Source organism: Camelus bactrianus, chromosome 33 (genome assembly GCF_048773025.1).
Source record: "Camelus bactrianus isolate YW-2024 breed Bactrian camel chromosome 33, ASM4877302v1, whole genome shotgun sequence".
Taxonomy (NCBI): domain Eukaryota; kingdom Metazoa; phylum Chordata; class Mammalia; order Artiodactyla; family Camelidae; genus Camelus; species Camelus bactrianus.
Window position 1 is genome coordinate 16,937,320 of NC_133571.1, and position 16,606 is coordinate 16,953,925.

The following is a 16,606-nucleotide window of genomic DNA, read 5'->3' on the forward strand; positions in this document are numbered from 1 at the left end:
TAGAAAATCCTAAAGACTCCACCATAAAACTGTCAAAACTGATCAACAAATTCAGCAAACTAACAGGATACAAAATCAACATACAGGAATCCACTGTGTTTGTATACACTAACCACAACCCATCTGAAAAAGAAATAAAACCATCCCATTCATAATAGCATCAGATACAATAAAATACTAACCAAGGAGGTGAAAGGTCTGTACACTGAAAACTACAAAACTTTGATGAAGACAATTGAAGAAGACATAACAAATGGAAAGATGTTCCATGTTCATGGATCAGAAGAATTAATATTGTTTAAACATCCATACTACCTAAAGCCATCTATAAACAAAATTCCTATCAAAATTCCAGTGGCATTTCTCACAGAAATAAAAAAAAAAAAAATCCTAAAATTTGTATGGAACCACAAAAGACCTTAATAGCCAAAGTAAACCTGATGAAGAACAACAAGGCTGGAGGCATCACACTTCCTGATTTCAAGCTATGCTACAAAGTTATCATAATCCAAACAGTATGGTGCTGGCATAAAAGTAGACACATACACCAGTGGAACAGAGTTGAGAACCCAGAAGTAAACCCCCAAGTATACAGTCAGGTAATGTTTAACAAGGGAACCACGAATACTCAGTGGGGAAAGGGTAGACTTCAGTAAAAGGTGTTGGGAAAACTGGATAACCACATGCAGGAGAATGGAATTGGACCCCTAGCTTACACCACTCACAGAAATTATCTCGAAATGGATTCAAGACTTAAAGAACTGAAACCATTAAACTCCGAGGAGAAAACATCGGGCAGAATCCCCTTGATGTTGGTCTTGGCAACGATGTTTTGGATATGACACCAAAAGCACAAGTAACAAAACCCAAAATTAGTAAGTAGGGCTACCTCAAACTAAAACCCTTCTGCAGAGCAAAAGAAACAATCAACAAAATGAAAAGGCAATCCACAGAATAGGAGAAAACATTTGCAACTCACATATCTGATAAGGGGTAAATATCCAACATATAGAAAAAAAAAACTTATACAACTCAATAGTTAAAACAATTGAACAATGAGCAGAGGAACAGAATAGATATTTTCCAAAGAAGACATACAAATGGCCAAGAAGTACATGAAAAGATGTTCAACAGCACTAATCCTCAGGGAAATGCACATCAAAACCACAATAAGATACCACTTCATACCTGTTAGAACGGCTGTCATCAAAGACAAGAGATAGGAAATGTTGGTGAGGGTGTGGAGAAAAGAGATCTTTGCGCAGTGTTGGTAGGAATATAAGTTGGCGCAGTCGCTATGGAAAACGGTATGGAGGTTCCTCAAAAAATTAAAAATAGAACTATCGTACAACCCAGCAATCCCCCTTCTGGGGTATAGCCAAAGGAAATGAAAACAGGATTTCCCAGAGAGATCTCCACATGATATCACTTATACGTGGAACCTTAAAAAACTGAACTCAGAGAAACAGACAGCAGAGTTGCATGGACACCCACAAACATACCAGGGACTGTGGGGAGGGGAAGGGGGGAGAGATTGGTCAAAGGGTACAAACTTACAGTTACAAGGTGAGTAAGCTCTGGGGATCTAATGCACAGCACTGTGATTGTAGTTAACAGTACTGTATTACATACTTGAAGTTTATTGAGAGTAAGTCTTAAAAGTTCTCACCACGGAAAAGAAAATGGTAATTATGTGACACGGTGGAGGTGTTAGCTAAGGCTATGATGGCAATCGTTTTGCAGTGTATAAATGTATCGAATCCAATGCATTGTATATCTTAAACTTACACCATGTTATATATCAATTATATCCCAATAAAACTGGAAAAAAATTAAATAAGTAAAACTTATCCTTACTGCTTATCATGTGTAAGACTGCTGAAGAGAGGCCTGGGAAATCTCCGGTGATCTTACATATAAAGAGATCTCACCTCTGCTTTGTTTCCTCTTTTATCTGTGACCTAGGACTGATGATCGGCAAAATTAGTCAAACTGCGTATGAGTTACCCTGCAAGGGAAACCTGCACTGAACGTTTCGTTTTCCAGCTGGTCACTCTGACACCGTGCACGTGGCCTCTATTTCTGTGCATTTCAACCCCACTTCTCTACAGCTGAAGTACTGTTCCCTCCACCTCCATCCTTTCTAGGGAAATGGATAAACAGAAATACAGGAACTTTAGAAAGGTCTTGAAATACAGTTTAGAGTAATAGCAACTGCTTTGTCTTGGGATCAAAATGTTTTCATTGCCTTTGTTCGTTTTTCTATTATAGACCTCATATTCCAGTCAGCAAATTAGTGGTTTCAGAATCCTATGACACCTATATCAGTAGAAGTTTCCAAGTAACAAAAGAAATAATAAGTGAATGTAAAAGTAAAGGTAGGTATTATTTTGAACTCCATACTTCAATATGTGATCATTTCTGCATCATGGTTAATAGTCTGTTCAATATGTTTCAGCTTGCTTTGGCCAACTTGCCTAATAGGAAAGAAAAATATCTCCAGACTCTCTTACAGATCCTTTCATGTTAAATTTGTAAGTCTCTTGAGTACCTCAAATGGGAGAGATTCCATGGAAATATACCAGACGTAGCTACAATATGAAATAACAGAATTCTGCAGTTCAGCTATTTATCTTCCACTCTGTGAAGAGGGTTCCCTGTTACAGTTTCCAGTTCTTTACATAACAGTTTTGCCTATAATTTGATCCTGGAGCACGGACACCCCACACACAAACACACCTACCGTCCCTGCCACCACAAACCGAGAGCAGTGTTACAAGATTCAAGTCTGCTGTTGAATTTTATAATCACTGAACTCAAATATTTAATGATAAGTAGGATCATAATTTTTTTAGTAAAACAGGTAGATTGCAAAAGAGTATGCACATCGCCCCCCCTTGTAAGTTAAAATATTTATCTTCATTGAGCAAAGGCTGGATTTACATGCAGCAGATATTAATGGTGGAGAGCCCTGGTCAGCAGCATTATGGATGGTCCCCTCCTTTCAGTTATCACTCGTAAGCCATGCACTTCGTGACCCTCCCGCCGTGCTCCCCGCTGTAAGGATGCTCAGCATGTTCCATTGACCAGAAAGTCTCAAGGGCTCACAGTCCTACCATGGCCGCATCAAAAACTAATTACAAGGAGCGGCAGAGAGCCTTGTCGACGTAGGATAGTTTTGTGTCATGATTGAGGTGGTGGTTACAAGAAGCCACACATGTGAGAGACTTGGGTAAACCTAGTGAAATCTGAATAAGCTATGTGGATTGTACCAGTGTTCACTTGCGAGTTTTGATAGTGTGCCTTACTGAGGCAAGGAGTTACTATTGGAGGAGGCTGGGTGAAGGGGGCATGGGCCCTCCCCGGTGTGTGTGTGAGAGAGAAAGAGAAAGGATGTGTGTGTGTGTGTGTGTGTATACAATATACATATTGTGTGTATATATGTTTGTATTCATGTATATGAATATACATATTACATAATATGTATATATTATATAAAATATATATACACAGAGATATGTATAATATGTATTTGTAACCTGTGAATCTAATTACTTTGACATTAAAAGTAGTTTTCAGTTTTGTGGGTTTTTTTTTTTTAATGGCATTAGGCTGCTTTAACAATACAAAAGCATTTTGAAAATATTTGGCCAAATTGTTTCCATCTTGAGAATGTTTGCCTCTCCCTGGAACACTTGGCTTCAGTACTTACAAAGTTTATATATGTTTTTATAGAAACAATCTTCCCAGTCCTTGGTTTTTTTTCCCCCCCCAGGAAATAACATCTTGATTGTGGCCCATGCATCTTCCCTTGAAGCGTGTACCTGCCAACTTCAGGGCCTGTCACCTCAGAATTCCAAGGACTTCGTACAAATGGTCCGAAAGGTAATTCCTACTTGCATTTCAGGGGCCTGTGGCACCTTGTAGTTTTAGGACAGCTCAACACCGGCTGATAGCAAAGTTCTTTGGAGCACATGTTGACTCCAGAGTGGGAAGATAACATTTATCGGTTCACTCAGCCAAGATGTGTTGAGTGGTATTCTGTTTAAGTCACTTTCTCAGGCCTGGGGTAAGAGAAAAAGATGTTTGAGCTAGTGCTAGCTTCTAAGAGCTAAAACTTGGGAAACAGCTAAGAGTCATAAGCAGATTGTCTGGATTTCCCTGAGGAGCTGTGGATTCTTTATCCTGCCAACCCAGGAACAAGGCAGCAAAATAGAAAACCCATGAGGCTGACCTGGATTCCTCCTATGCCTGTGGAAGAGGTTTTCCCTTCAGCCCTCCTCCCACATGCTCCCCTCCAGATTGAGTTCTATGCTTCTATGCTTCCTTTATCTGTTCCCAGAGAACCTGCTTCAAACTCGATTGCAATTCTTTTCTCATTTTTTTAACTTATTTATGCATCTGTCCTTCCCAATCATCTGTAAGATGCTTGAGGGTAGAGATTTTTTTTGTCTTATTTATAAATGCAGTTCTGGGCAGACACACACACATAAGTTTTGAAATGCCATGCTTATTGAAGTTAGGAAGGGCACAGCCTCAGCTCTGAATGTCAAGTACACACGCCCCCCCCCAAAAAAAAAAAAAGGATCAAGCAGGGTGAAACAAACTTTTAAAACTTGAATAATCTTTCCCATTCTCCAAATATAATTTCAGAAATGTTTGAGCTGTTTTCAGCCTGACTTGCAATTAGGAATTAACTCCTAGCATCTTAGCTTTATGTATTATTTCCTTTTTTTCTCCCATGCTATTAAGAAACAACCTATATAAACGATTACTTAATTGCACTAGGAGAGCTCACCGTTTAATGAATCCTCCTGAAGAATCCTCTTGTGTTGTAAATACTCTCTCTTCTGATTTATCAGTTTTATCCATTTCATTTGTTTTCATTGGTTTTTGGGAGGGGATTCTTGCCTACAAAGCCCCTGTTCATTGCTATCAATAAGGCTTAATCTAGGTAAAAGTTAACACATTAAAATGCCTGTTTTCTGTCTTCCCTTTCTTACTTCAGATCCCATACTTGGGGTTTTGTTCCTGTGAAGAATTAGGAGAAACTGGAATATGGCAGCTGACAGACCCACCCATCCTTCCTCTCACCCATGGACCAACTGGAGGCTTCAACTGGAGAGAGACTTTGCTACAAGAATAAACTACACAAGTGAACAAGAAGGAAAGGCTTGACGAAGGCTTTGGGAGAAGTACCTTTTTGTGTGTTTAGTCACAGTGGGAAAGTCTGCACCACGTTTTCAGTGGACAGCTCAGAATAATTTAGCATATTTCCTTTCAGGCTTTAAAGTTCTTAGGATGAGACCGTGTCAAGGAGAGAAAGACTTGATTCAGGGATAAAATTCATTCTCTCTGGACTCTTGCCTAGCTAACAAGGCTTTCGAGAATTGTCTTCCTAAATCGGGGCATCTGCAACAGCATAGGACGTCTTCTCCCCTTCGACTGTGCTGGCCAAGGAGCCTAAGTTCTCCCAGAGAGAGCTGCCAGCCCACTCTGGGGAAGGATGCAGGAGGAAGGACGCAGGAGGAAGGACACAGGAGGAAGGATGCAGGACAATCCAGCTAGAGGGACACCGAGCTGCCAGTTTGGTGACGGGAGGTTCTTTTCAACTCCATGTTCCAGTTAAAGCCAAACTGAGGAATTCTTTTACGGTTATTAGAAAACAACCCCCAACCGAGAGTTGCTCTTAGGTTTCCCACCAATTTCTACCCTCACAATGACCCACACACCAGTGCTGCTGGCTCAGGACGCCTGCTTGAGGACTCACACCTTCCCGCCTCATCACTTTCTCTAGCGCAGCTGACTGCAGCTTTTTGCTATGCTCCTGCCGCCTTGCTTCTATCTGTGAAATGGGGAGACAAAGCATTTTCGGTCTCCAGAGCACTTTTGGATACTCAGAAGGAAGATCAATGTGTGAAGTATTCAACTGTAGGAGCAAAGAACTTGCAAGGTATGAAGTGGCTTGGAATTACCCGTGTTGCAGCCTAAGGAGCCACAGCCTTCACTCAGCCGTGATTTGTCTTTGCCCCCAAGGGTTTAGACCATGTTAACTAGTTAGGGATGTTGCCATTTCCAAAAGATGTCCGTTAAATACATCATTTGACTCAGCAAGAAGCTCATCCTTGTGCAATACGGACATCCTTCCACGCCATACCAAGGGTCAGGTCACTGTACGCTTACAGTACATGCCAGCCACAGCAGAACATCCACAGATGAATCGGTGACAGCCAGGGATGTCTAAGGAAGTCAGGGAACTAACTTAAGTGATGACAGTCACGACTGCACTGCTACTAGTGCTGGGGGGGGGGGGTTGGTTGGTTGGTTTGTTTGTTTTCCTATGCTAATTTAAAATACATAGGTAGGGCTACTTAAGGAAAGTTGGGAGAGCCACGTCCTGTGGTATCTCATCACACTTGCTTCCTAAATTTAGAGGGAGTTTATTTAAAAGAAAAATAAATGACAATCAAACCAAAACATCAGTTATCAATGTCTATTTAATTGTGTGACTACCTGACTATTAACAGCAGCAGACAGCGGTCTGGCATGGTATAGTTCACTCTGTAGAATATATGTGCAAAATGAAATCCCAGCCATTGAAAGAGAACATTCATGTAAAACAAACCAATATATATTACAGCATTAAATAAGCTTCAAAACCCAAATGCATAAAACATATGGTATATATAAAGAGATCTATGCTCCTATTTGAAACAAGAATTTGATAATCCTTTAAAAGAAGAGGAAGTGAAGGGATGCTGGTATGTAAGTGAATCAGCAAGAGGGTTATTCTTGGCTTTTTGAAAAGTCATTGAGAGAAATATGTCATGAATTTTACATTTTAAGAAACATATTTTGACTTCTTCCAACACTGCACAAACACTGACCCAGCTTCTGGGTATAGAAATAACTCTGTGCCAATGTTACTGATTAAGATAGAAATTTTAATCTTAAAATAAGGGAAATACTCATATTAAAGGTTTTAAGAGAAAAGTCACATTGCAGCTAATGTAATGTCACCGCCAGTTATTCCTTTAGGCTTTAACATCTCATATCTGATTTCCATGAAAATTCTAGCAGTGTGTCCTGGGCAGGGTCTGTACTTGTACAGAACAAAGTTCAAAACAGGTTATCCTCTCCCTCCCTTTCAGTGGCCTTAGGTGGGTTTAGCTGAGCTACAGTCCCTGTATTTAGTCCAATATGGACGGCACCTTAGGCAGTCATCTTCATGAGCAAAGGAAGGCAGAGATCAGAAATAATTTTCTGAACAATTTAGGTGGAAACACCTTAAGTAAAAGAGTTTATTCCTCTGCATTAATTATCCAGATTGCTTATTAAAATGGCCTGAATGATCTGAATTCACCTTAAATTCTCTTTTCACATTTACCTACTTAAAAAACTAAACTTGGACTCCAACTGAGAAATTCTTTGTAAGTCACGGTGAATCTATGTGTAATAAAAGGAACAGACAACTGACTTAACGTGATTTCATACCCACCTAAAAATTCTCAATTGCTGTTACAACTCAAAGTTTAAAGCTGATTCTCTTTGATCTGAGGCTGATGCTCATTTACAAATATTTTGGTGGGGCTAGGGGAGAGAGAGAAGGAAGGAAGGAGGGAGAAACAGAGGGAGGAAACAAAGAAGAAAGGAAGGAAATGGTAGATAAGAAGAACCAAATGGTTTCCTGCAGAGAGGAATTTTTTTTTAATGTAGCAAGTTATCTGAAATACACTGAGATGAAATTAACTAAAGGATTTAATCTGACATTGAAAGTCTGAAACATTTGCTGCCTGTACCAGTGAGACATCAACCCGCTAATGGCCCAGTATTATTCATAGATAGACTTTGGTTTCAGTGGTTTTAAAAGGCCATGTCTATTCCTCTGTGGACTAGAATAATTGGCACATTTTAATGCACAAGCTGGGGGTCTCATTTTCCCAGGCTCTCTTCTCCATCCCTGCACTGGTAGCTAGGAGCTTACTGCTTCACCCCAGCATGGAGTTCAGAATACAGTGTTTTCCATTACATTTAGATTCATAGAATCTGAATGGCTGATTAAATGGCCATCTGATGGCTGAAAGAGGGGGGTATTTTTCACCCTGTGTTGAAAGGCTTGGAGGAGTTTCTAGTTTTTATTTTAATGATACTTTAACCAAAGAATTATTTTGAAGTAACCTTATATTTGAAAGACAGTTTTGCAAAAAATGAAAATAAAAAAAATATATATATCCTCTGGAGTATTGTCAGTTTGGTAAATCATTGTTGATAATTTCCTTGCATTTTAGGCCGATGTGGTCATGTTCCTGTCAGTAGTATTTGGAATGCATATATTTGTCATCCCATTGTGTTTAGCCGCATTACCATAAATGTATCTTTTCCATTCAATACGCTGTGCTGGTATTAAACGAAGTCTCTCATGTCAGTTACCTAGTGTCACTGGGAACTAACTGAAGAACTACAGTAAGAAATGTTCCTATCTCGTTGTGGTAAAAAGAGAGGTATTCCTCGTAACCTAGGCGCTCTGCAACTCCAGTGTTAAATTTGAACGCAGTGATGAATTGCTCTTTTGAATTTATTCTAAGTAACGTGTGTGTTAGAATACAGATGAACTTCCTTTAATTTTCAGAGGCACAGTCACAACTGTACTGTGTCTGCACCAGCTTCTCAGATAATGAGGCACTGGGTTATTTGCATTTAAATTGTAGTTCTGCACACGTGTGAGAACTAAGAGACGGCCAGTCTAGTCAGCCGGGCTGCCTTGCCAGGGATGAGACTGGCAGAGGAGGGTGGGGAAAAGAGTGATTTAGTATCTACTTAGGTTAATGTTGTTCACTTTACAAAGGTGATGGGGGGTGGGGATATTTTGTTAGGTGATGGCAGATGCTTTTTGTGTTTAAACATAGGATTAAAATTGGATTTGCTTCTCTTTAATACTTCAACCCATTGAATTTTCCTAGGGAAGTGACTAGCTATAACAAAAATTCAAGCGGAGGGGAGAAATCGCCTCTAAATGTAGAGGAAGTCACTTGCTTTTTAAACACATATAATATTATGTTCAGTGTATGTAGGCTTACAATGTTAATGATGAATAGTCAAACTTAATATGCAAACAGTTCCTACACATTTTACACCGTACCATTTAGCCACCATTACTCACACAGAAACTGGAATTTTGCAGCCGTTCATTCTTGGACTCTGTACAGGATACATATATATGTATAATGGGAAATGTGTACTGGTTCTCTCTTTGCCGCTCAAGATGGGAGCACCATTTTGGTGACGCATAGACCATTCTAAACCTGATGTCTGAGGAAGTATATTGGTTTCTTTCTCTTTTATAAGGCTATTGTATCATTTTTTTCCCCTCTGTGATTCAGGTGTATTTATTTGGAAAGGGTTTGTAATTATAAAAAAGGAAACCACACTTAATTGTATTGTCAAATTCCTTGTAAACGACCTGTGGCGTCTGCGCTGTCCTGGCTGCGTGCTCTTCCTCCAGATACACTCTGGCAGCACTGTAATTAGTTCATCCCATTCCATGGGCATCTCCATTTAAGTGGTTCACAGATGATCTAATAAAGAGAAACTGTGTCCTCACTCAATCCAAAGCGATCTCATGTTACATTCTGAGTGGTCTCTACTCCAATCACGTCCTCAGATGTTACTGTGGTCATTATTATTGCCTAAATGTCCACTGAGAGTGGGATTCTTCCCTCAGAGGGGCCAGAGGGGCACTTGCTACCGATGGAAAAGAGAGGATGCCCCGGCAGCACCGTGGGTCTCTGGTCCCTTCTAGTTGGGCATCTGTCTCAGCCATCCCGGCTGCAGAGGTGGAAACCCATCCAGGAGCGAAATAGCAAGTTCCAGAAGGCGTCCAGTGCCCCACATGTGAACGTTCATCCCTCCCCACCACCCACCAGCACGAGGTGCACCAGGAACACTCCAGAGAGAGGATTCCAGCAAGAGAAAGGAAAATCCCAGTTCAAACTAGGTTCTGCACAACAAAAAGCCATAGACCCCATTTTTGAAGCAATGATATGTTAAGCTAATAGGTTTTTAAAATAAGCCATGTATGCAAATGTATGCCCAGAACGTGAACACAGATCTTCACTGGCACCACTGGCTACTACCCTGGCAGGGTTCACTTCCCAAGGAAACACAACAGCTGATGCTCATATCGGACGAAAAGACCAAACTCTGGTGCGTCCTGTGGCTGGTTCTCAGCTGTTCTCTGCTTGGCAGCTTCCCAAGCTCATTTTGCCCTTTTGTGATGTATGTAAAGGCTGCCTGCACATCCAGAGAAAATGAATCCTTGTGCTTTGGATTTGTCTAAGCCGAAATCAGCAAAACATCTTTTTTTTTTTTTTTTTTTTTTTTAAGGTGAGGACCAAAAAGCAGTCTTCCTTCAGAAGACTTTGGTTGAAAATAAACATCTAAAATCCAGATGCCTTGCTCCTGGCCACAAAATGATGCCAAGGTTTATTTAGCTTGCTGGTTGTCATTGTGTTGATGGGACAAATCAGAAAGTCTGTACATCACTGGAGAGGAGCTTGATACTGGACCAGAGAAGAAGCCCTAATTCTAGAGTCAGAGCTAGATTTTGGTCCTGGCTCCACTGCTCACTAGTCCCTTAAACTCATTTCTTCTATAAAAACGGGCACATATTGGTTTTTTTATAGCATGTTTGTGACTATCAAATGAGATATTATAAAATACCTAATACTACAAGCTAATAATAAAAAGATACTACCTGCTAATAAATAAATAATTGCGTTTCCTAAGGCCAAGATAAAGCCACACACCTAGCCATTCCTCTTGTCTGTGGGGAATCTCAGGGACAAAGAATAAAAACGGCCTCATTCATACTGGAACCGCTTTCCTCTTCTCCCCATAAGAGGAGAATGGTACAAGTGGGTGTGTTGGTTGAATTCTGTGATTTCTCTAAGAGGCTGCCTTAATGATTTTACCACCGTCCCTTCGTGTAACTGTCTGTAGTTTGAAAAACCCACCCTCATTTGATCCTAAAAACGATTTTTCAAAGTAAGGAGGTCAGGTATCACTGATGAGATCATACTCATTGTATGAGAGTAACCAAGATACTGAGGTTGTGGATTTATTCTTTATCCTACAACACTGATTGAACGCTACGTTCCTAGCAGGTAGCAAGCTGGAGCTGTAGTGGCAAATCAAAAAGCCAGTTCCCTGCTTTCATGGAGTTGGGACAATGAAGACATAAATAAACAAAATAATTACAGATATTGATCAGTCTTGTTTAGGGAAAAAAAAACTGGGTTATATGACAGAGAGTAACCTTGGAAGGGACGTGGGGCAGGGGATGCTTTAGAACAGGAGGGGTCAGAGGGCTAACCCTTCATGACCATGGTCTTGAGGGGGGCTGGGGGACACAAGGCAGGAGAGGAAGGTAGACCCCAAAACACAGGGTCCTGTACACCAAGGCTCGGCAAAGTGTCACCCGCAAGGCAGAATCTGCCCAATGGCCGGTGTTGGTCTGGCCCATGAGCTGGGCGTGTTTTTACCATTTTAAACAGTTGAAAACATCAAAAGAAGAATATTATTTCAGGACACAGTAATTATAGGAAACCCAAATTCCAGTGTCTGGAATAAAGTCTGACGGGGACACAGCCGAGCCCCCTCACTGGCATACTGCTGACGGCTGCTTCCCGGATACGAGCACAGAGGTGGGTCCCAGACACGAGGCCAGCAAAGCCTGGAATAGCTCCTGCCTGGGGCTTTACAGAAAGTCTGCAGACCTCTGTTGTAGACCATGCTGAAGCATTTGGATTTTTGTTCTAAGCGCAGAGTCCAGCACAGAAACCACCTCCACGGCACAAAAAAGGAACAGACTGATAATGTCCGGCGGCTGGCAAAGTGACAGCCAGCATTTAGCAAGGGCTTACGTACATCAGGCACCTTTCTAAGCACTTCACCTGTGTTAACCTCTTTAATCCTCTCAATCCTATTCAAGATACAATTTGCAAAAGAGGAAGCTGAGTCTTAGAAGAGTCAACAACTTGCCCAAAGTCACATGGCTGGATTTGCTGTGTTGGAGCTGAGATTCCAACCATGTCAGCCTGCTTCCAGAGCCGGGACTAATAGTTCAAAATATTTTTTAAAGAAATTTCAAGGAAACTGTTGCAGGACCCTGAGGCACCAGGGGACTTACCTGGGCTCCTCAGAACCCAGTTTGGAAACCACTGCTTTCACCCACCCCCTTGCTTGCAGATGAAGACACCCAAGGAAGTCACCTGTCCCAGGAGATCAGTGAGATAAGAACTGAAGCTGGCACTTGCCGTTCTGTGGTCCTTCCCCCAAAACCACAACTTCCTTCTGAAATCCGCTCTTACTTAGGTTCTGTTTTCAGAATGATCCATTTGATTAGATTAAATTCTAGGCAGATGCCTCAAAAAAAAAAAAAAAAAAGCTTAGTTGGCCCTTTCCTTTTCCAGGCACATCTAACCTGCTGTGGTCCCCATGAGGATGAGATGCAACCCCAGCCACCTGAGGTCTGCAAATTTATGGACGATCTTTTATGTGCCACCGTGCTGGGCACGTTGGATAACATGTTTGAGTCATACCTCCCAGTCACCTTAGGCCCATTTTACAGATGAGGACACTGACACCAAGAGACAAATAGTCTTCTCAGGGCTACACAGCTGCTGGTGACAGGGCCTAGGTAGCAAGTCCAGGAATGTCTGCCTCCTACCCACATACTCATCTCACTGAGCTTTGCTGCTCCTAGGAAGCCTTTGTCTCAGTCATGAGTCACAAAGGCTGCTGCTCTGGTTTAGAAACCCCCCCGATCACTTTGTGTAAGTCTACAGCAGTGCTCAGAGAATCCCCCCGCGGTGGCAACTGGCCATCCCGTATCTGCTGGGAAATGCAGGTGAGGCCACATCTTGCCCTGGCTTTGGGAAAGGCCAGATTCTTTACAGGAGCTGTGAAATGTCAAGGAGAACGTTTGGTCCCCTCTGGTAATTGCAACAAAAACCCCAGTGGCTTCCACACGTGGGAAAATCCCTTATCTTTTCTGACCCTTAAAACAGTCCATCTTTCACCTACTTGGTAGATCTCCTCTTCAGAATTTTTTTGCCCCTGACAACGTAGGTTGACCAGGGTGATGATGTTTGTTTATTTCTCTAAAATCTGTCCCAACACCACCACCTCCATCAGATGCTACTTCCTATGGGCACTAAAACATACAGCGGGGGTTTCACAAGTGACAGGTTGGCTATCAGTCACTGAGGCCACCCACATACGAGGTGGACAGTAGACACTTTTCCATTAGAAAACAGACAGAAGGTCCCTCCCTGACCACCACGCTCCAAACTCACCTTTTCCCTCGGCTCACTAAGTAGCCACAACCGGCCACCATCCCCCGCTGTACCTCCTGCGGGCTGCAGGCTGCACTGGGGGTGGTGAGAGTGGGAAGGACCATGCAAACCACAAGGGCATGTCACTCAACGCATTTCCCCCACGGGCCGTCTGTCCCCTCTGAGTCCAGTGGACTACGGTGACATTTCTCAAGGTTTGTGACCAGATGATAGCGCAGCCGTGGGTGAGTAAGGTACAGTCATCATCTCCCAGAGGGCGACTTAAAGATCTTCTTTAATGCACTGGAAAAATTATCAGAGAAGCAGCCTTTCAGACTCAGAGGAAAACAGCAGTGTTTAGATCTCAGATGGAGAGTTCGCTCGTTCTTTCACTCGCTCATCTGACAACTTATTTCAGGTGCTGTTGTGGGTCAGGTTTCCTGGGAAACAGATGCTTAGATGGAGATTCATGTGCTGGAGTTTATAGCAGGGATCTCGGGACAACACTTGTGAAGGAAGCAAGATGGGGTGGACAGAGAAGCTGAGCTGGGATGCTGCCCCAACAGAGGCATCAGCTAACCCTGATCCTGAGGGGAGCTCCAGAGTGGGACCGTCGCCCTTCAGAGTTCAGTGGACCAGAAGGCAAGGACACAGGACCTCTAAACCCCTCTCGGGGGCCCCACGGAGAAGGTGGGGCTTGGATTAAACAGTTTTCCCCACAGAGGACCATTCTCAGCTGAGAGGGACCCAGCTAGACACGGCCCATCCTCCCAGCCTCTGGGAGATGGAGGGAGAATCTGGGTAGCACACCTGAGTGTACACCCCTGGTGCCAACTAAGGACCAGCACTTAAGTACTCTCGCTAACCTTGTACTTTTTCTCTGAAAGATGAGATTATCACTCAAAGCAGATGTGGGAACATACAAGGTTCCCCTTAAAGTTTCACGACAACTAATTCAATTTAATAAATCATTATTTAACGCTAGCCTATGGTAAACAGCCCAGAAGTCCATCTACAGGTGCACGGGTAAACAAACTACGGTAAACTCGCCTCGTGAACTACTACCCAGACAGAGAAAGCGGTGAACTCCTGGCACGTGGCGCAGCATAGATGAACCTCAAAAGGACCCTGCCGAGCGCAAGAGCAGCGCCACAAAGCACATCAGTGGTCGCCTGAAAGGGGGAGGTGGCGCAGCGGGGCGGGAGAGGATTGCAACAGGCAGGGGGAGACTTTTGGGGGCGATGGATATATTCCCTATCTTGTGCGTGACGATGACTTCATGGGTGTGCACAACACACCAACCTTTATCAAATCGTACATTTTAAATATGTACAATTCGTTATGTCAATTATATCTCAAGAAAGCTATTTAAAAAATAACTATTCCAGGGGGGAGGGTATAGCTCAGGTGGTAGAGTGCTTGTTTAGCACACACAAGGTCCTGGGTTCAATCCCCAGTACCTCCTCTAAAAATAAATAAATAAGTAAACCTAATTACCTCCCCCAACAAAATATTTTAAATGTTAAAAAAAATTTTTTTTTTGACTATTTTATGGAAGGGTCTGTGCCGGGTCTCAGGAACATTAAAGTATATTTAAAAAAACAAGCTCTTCTTTTGGGAGGCTCAAAGACCAGCAAGGAGATGAATGGATACTCAACTAAGTATAATAGAAATCAGAATAAAAGCTAGTAAGATAAAAAGATGGAAATGATCATAGGGGCAAAGAACAGTGGAGAAATGACTTTTTTTTTTTTCTGGGAGGATGGAGGACAGTAACAAGTAACTTTTACATTATTTACTACATCTCCTGTAATTCTCACATCAGCTATATGAGTTGGTGCTGTCATTATACCCATTTCACAGGTGAGAAAACCAGGGCTTTGATTCCAGGGAGACTGGTCCCAGAGTCCACATTCTTAATCATTAGTTACTATTCCTCTGAGAAGCGCTGAACTGACCCAGGCCCCAGAGGACAAGCAGAATTTCCCCAGAAAGAGAAGGCCACTTCAGGCAGAGAGGGTAATGTGAACTACAACCCAGTGTGAACTATGGCTATAAAATCATACTGTGTACTTGAAATAGGACAAGAATTCTTATGGTACATCTTGGGGACCAGTGGGAAAGGCTGCTAGACCACAGGCTGGGGCCAAGGTGTGAATGGCCTTGAATGACCTGCTAAAGAGTTTGTACTGTAGGTTTGCAGACAAAAGGGAACCACTAAAAGTGTCTGAGCAGAAGTATAACATATCAGATTTGTGTTTTGAAAAGAGAATGAGAAAGAGGAAACCTACCTGTCGATGGTGACATGAACCCATTCTCAAACAAAAGACCATTTGCTTCACTGACATTGCACTAAAACCACGTTAAATCAGTAGCTTTAGGACAGACTACACTGTAAATTTAAGTTTCAATCTCAGAATATTTTATTCTCTGGTCACCTAAGTCTTGTATTCATTCTGTTACTTCTGTTTCTCCACATTTTTACCAAATAGAAAATTACAGAAAACCACAATTAGAAAAGGGAGAAGCAACGTGGCCCTTCTCCAAGCCCTGAGTTTAGTTCTGAATGGGTCCAGGATTTTTTTCCCCCACTGGTTTAGAATGACAACTCCCATGATGACACTTTTACTTTTCTTTCTTGTAAAAGTGATTTTTTTTTATGCCTGCATAGATTTGAGTTAGTTGCCAAGCTCAAGGTCAGGAAGATCAGCCAATAATAATAAGTCCAGACATGTTTCTGGCTTCATGATAGCGCAGCTGACACTACAATGTCCAGAGGAAAATACAGCCTCTTCCTCCTGTGCTTTGAGAGGAAGCGTTAGAAAATTCTCTAAGGAATAGCATTCTCCTAGGTAAAAATGTGAGGAGATTCTCTAAGGAATAGCATTCTGGGTGAAGAAGCGAGAAGCTATTAACTAGCCGTGGGCAATTCACACTTTCCAAGGGAGGCCGAAGAGCCCTTCTATGCACTTTCCTTGGGCTTTCTTAAGGGGGTACCGTCACCCTAAAACAAGGGCAAGGCACTCGCAGGAAAATCAAATGCTTAGACAGTCAGGGAGCCTGAAATATAAAACCTGGAAGTCCCTGGAGGCAATTTTACTGAAGAAAGAGAGAAATCAGACCAAATGCTCAGAAGTCTTGGTTTGTTTTCTCAGTTCAGCCACTGACTCACTGTGTCACCTCAGCCAAACTCCTCAAGTCTTTTGAAAAACAGTGCAGTGCAACCTGCTGATTCCTTGCTTCCGTAAGCAAGTCCATACATTTCACTATAT

General features: G+C 42.3%; 2 protein-coding genes across 5 annotated transcripts in view; one reads left to right on the plus strand and one right to left on the minus strand.

Moving 5' to 3' along the window:
• Positions 1–9,605, plus strand: part of UBASH3B (ubiquitin associated and SH3 domain containing B) — a 131,279-nt gene extending 121,674 nt beyond the window's left edge. For all 4 annotated transcript variants that reach the window (XM_074357097.1, XM_074357098.1, XM_074357096.1 and 1 more), the window contains exons 12-14: positions 2,272–2,378; positions 3,776–3,885; positions 5,009–9,605. In XM_074357097.1, the coding sequence (XP_074213198.1) occupies positions 2,272–2,378; positions 3,776–3,885; positions 5,009–5,146 (355 nt within the window). In that variant the 3' untranslated portion in view covers positions 5,147–9,605. The remainder of the gene's footprint in view (positions 1–2,271; positions 2,379–3,775; positions 3,886–5,008) is intronic.
• The window catches only part of LOC105078643 (brain-specific homeobox protein homolog), a 136,875-nt gene that overhangs the window by 20,862 nt on the left and 99,407 nt on the right, over positions 1–16,606 (minus strand). The window lies entirely within an intron of this gene.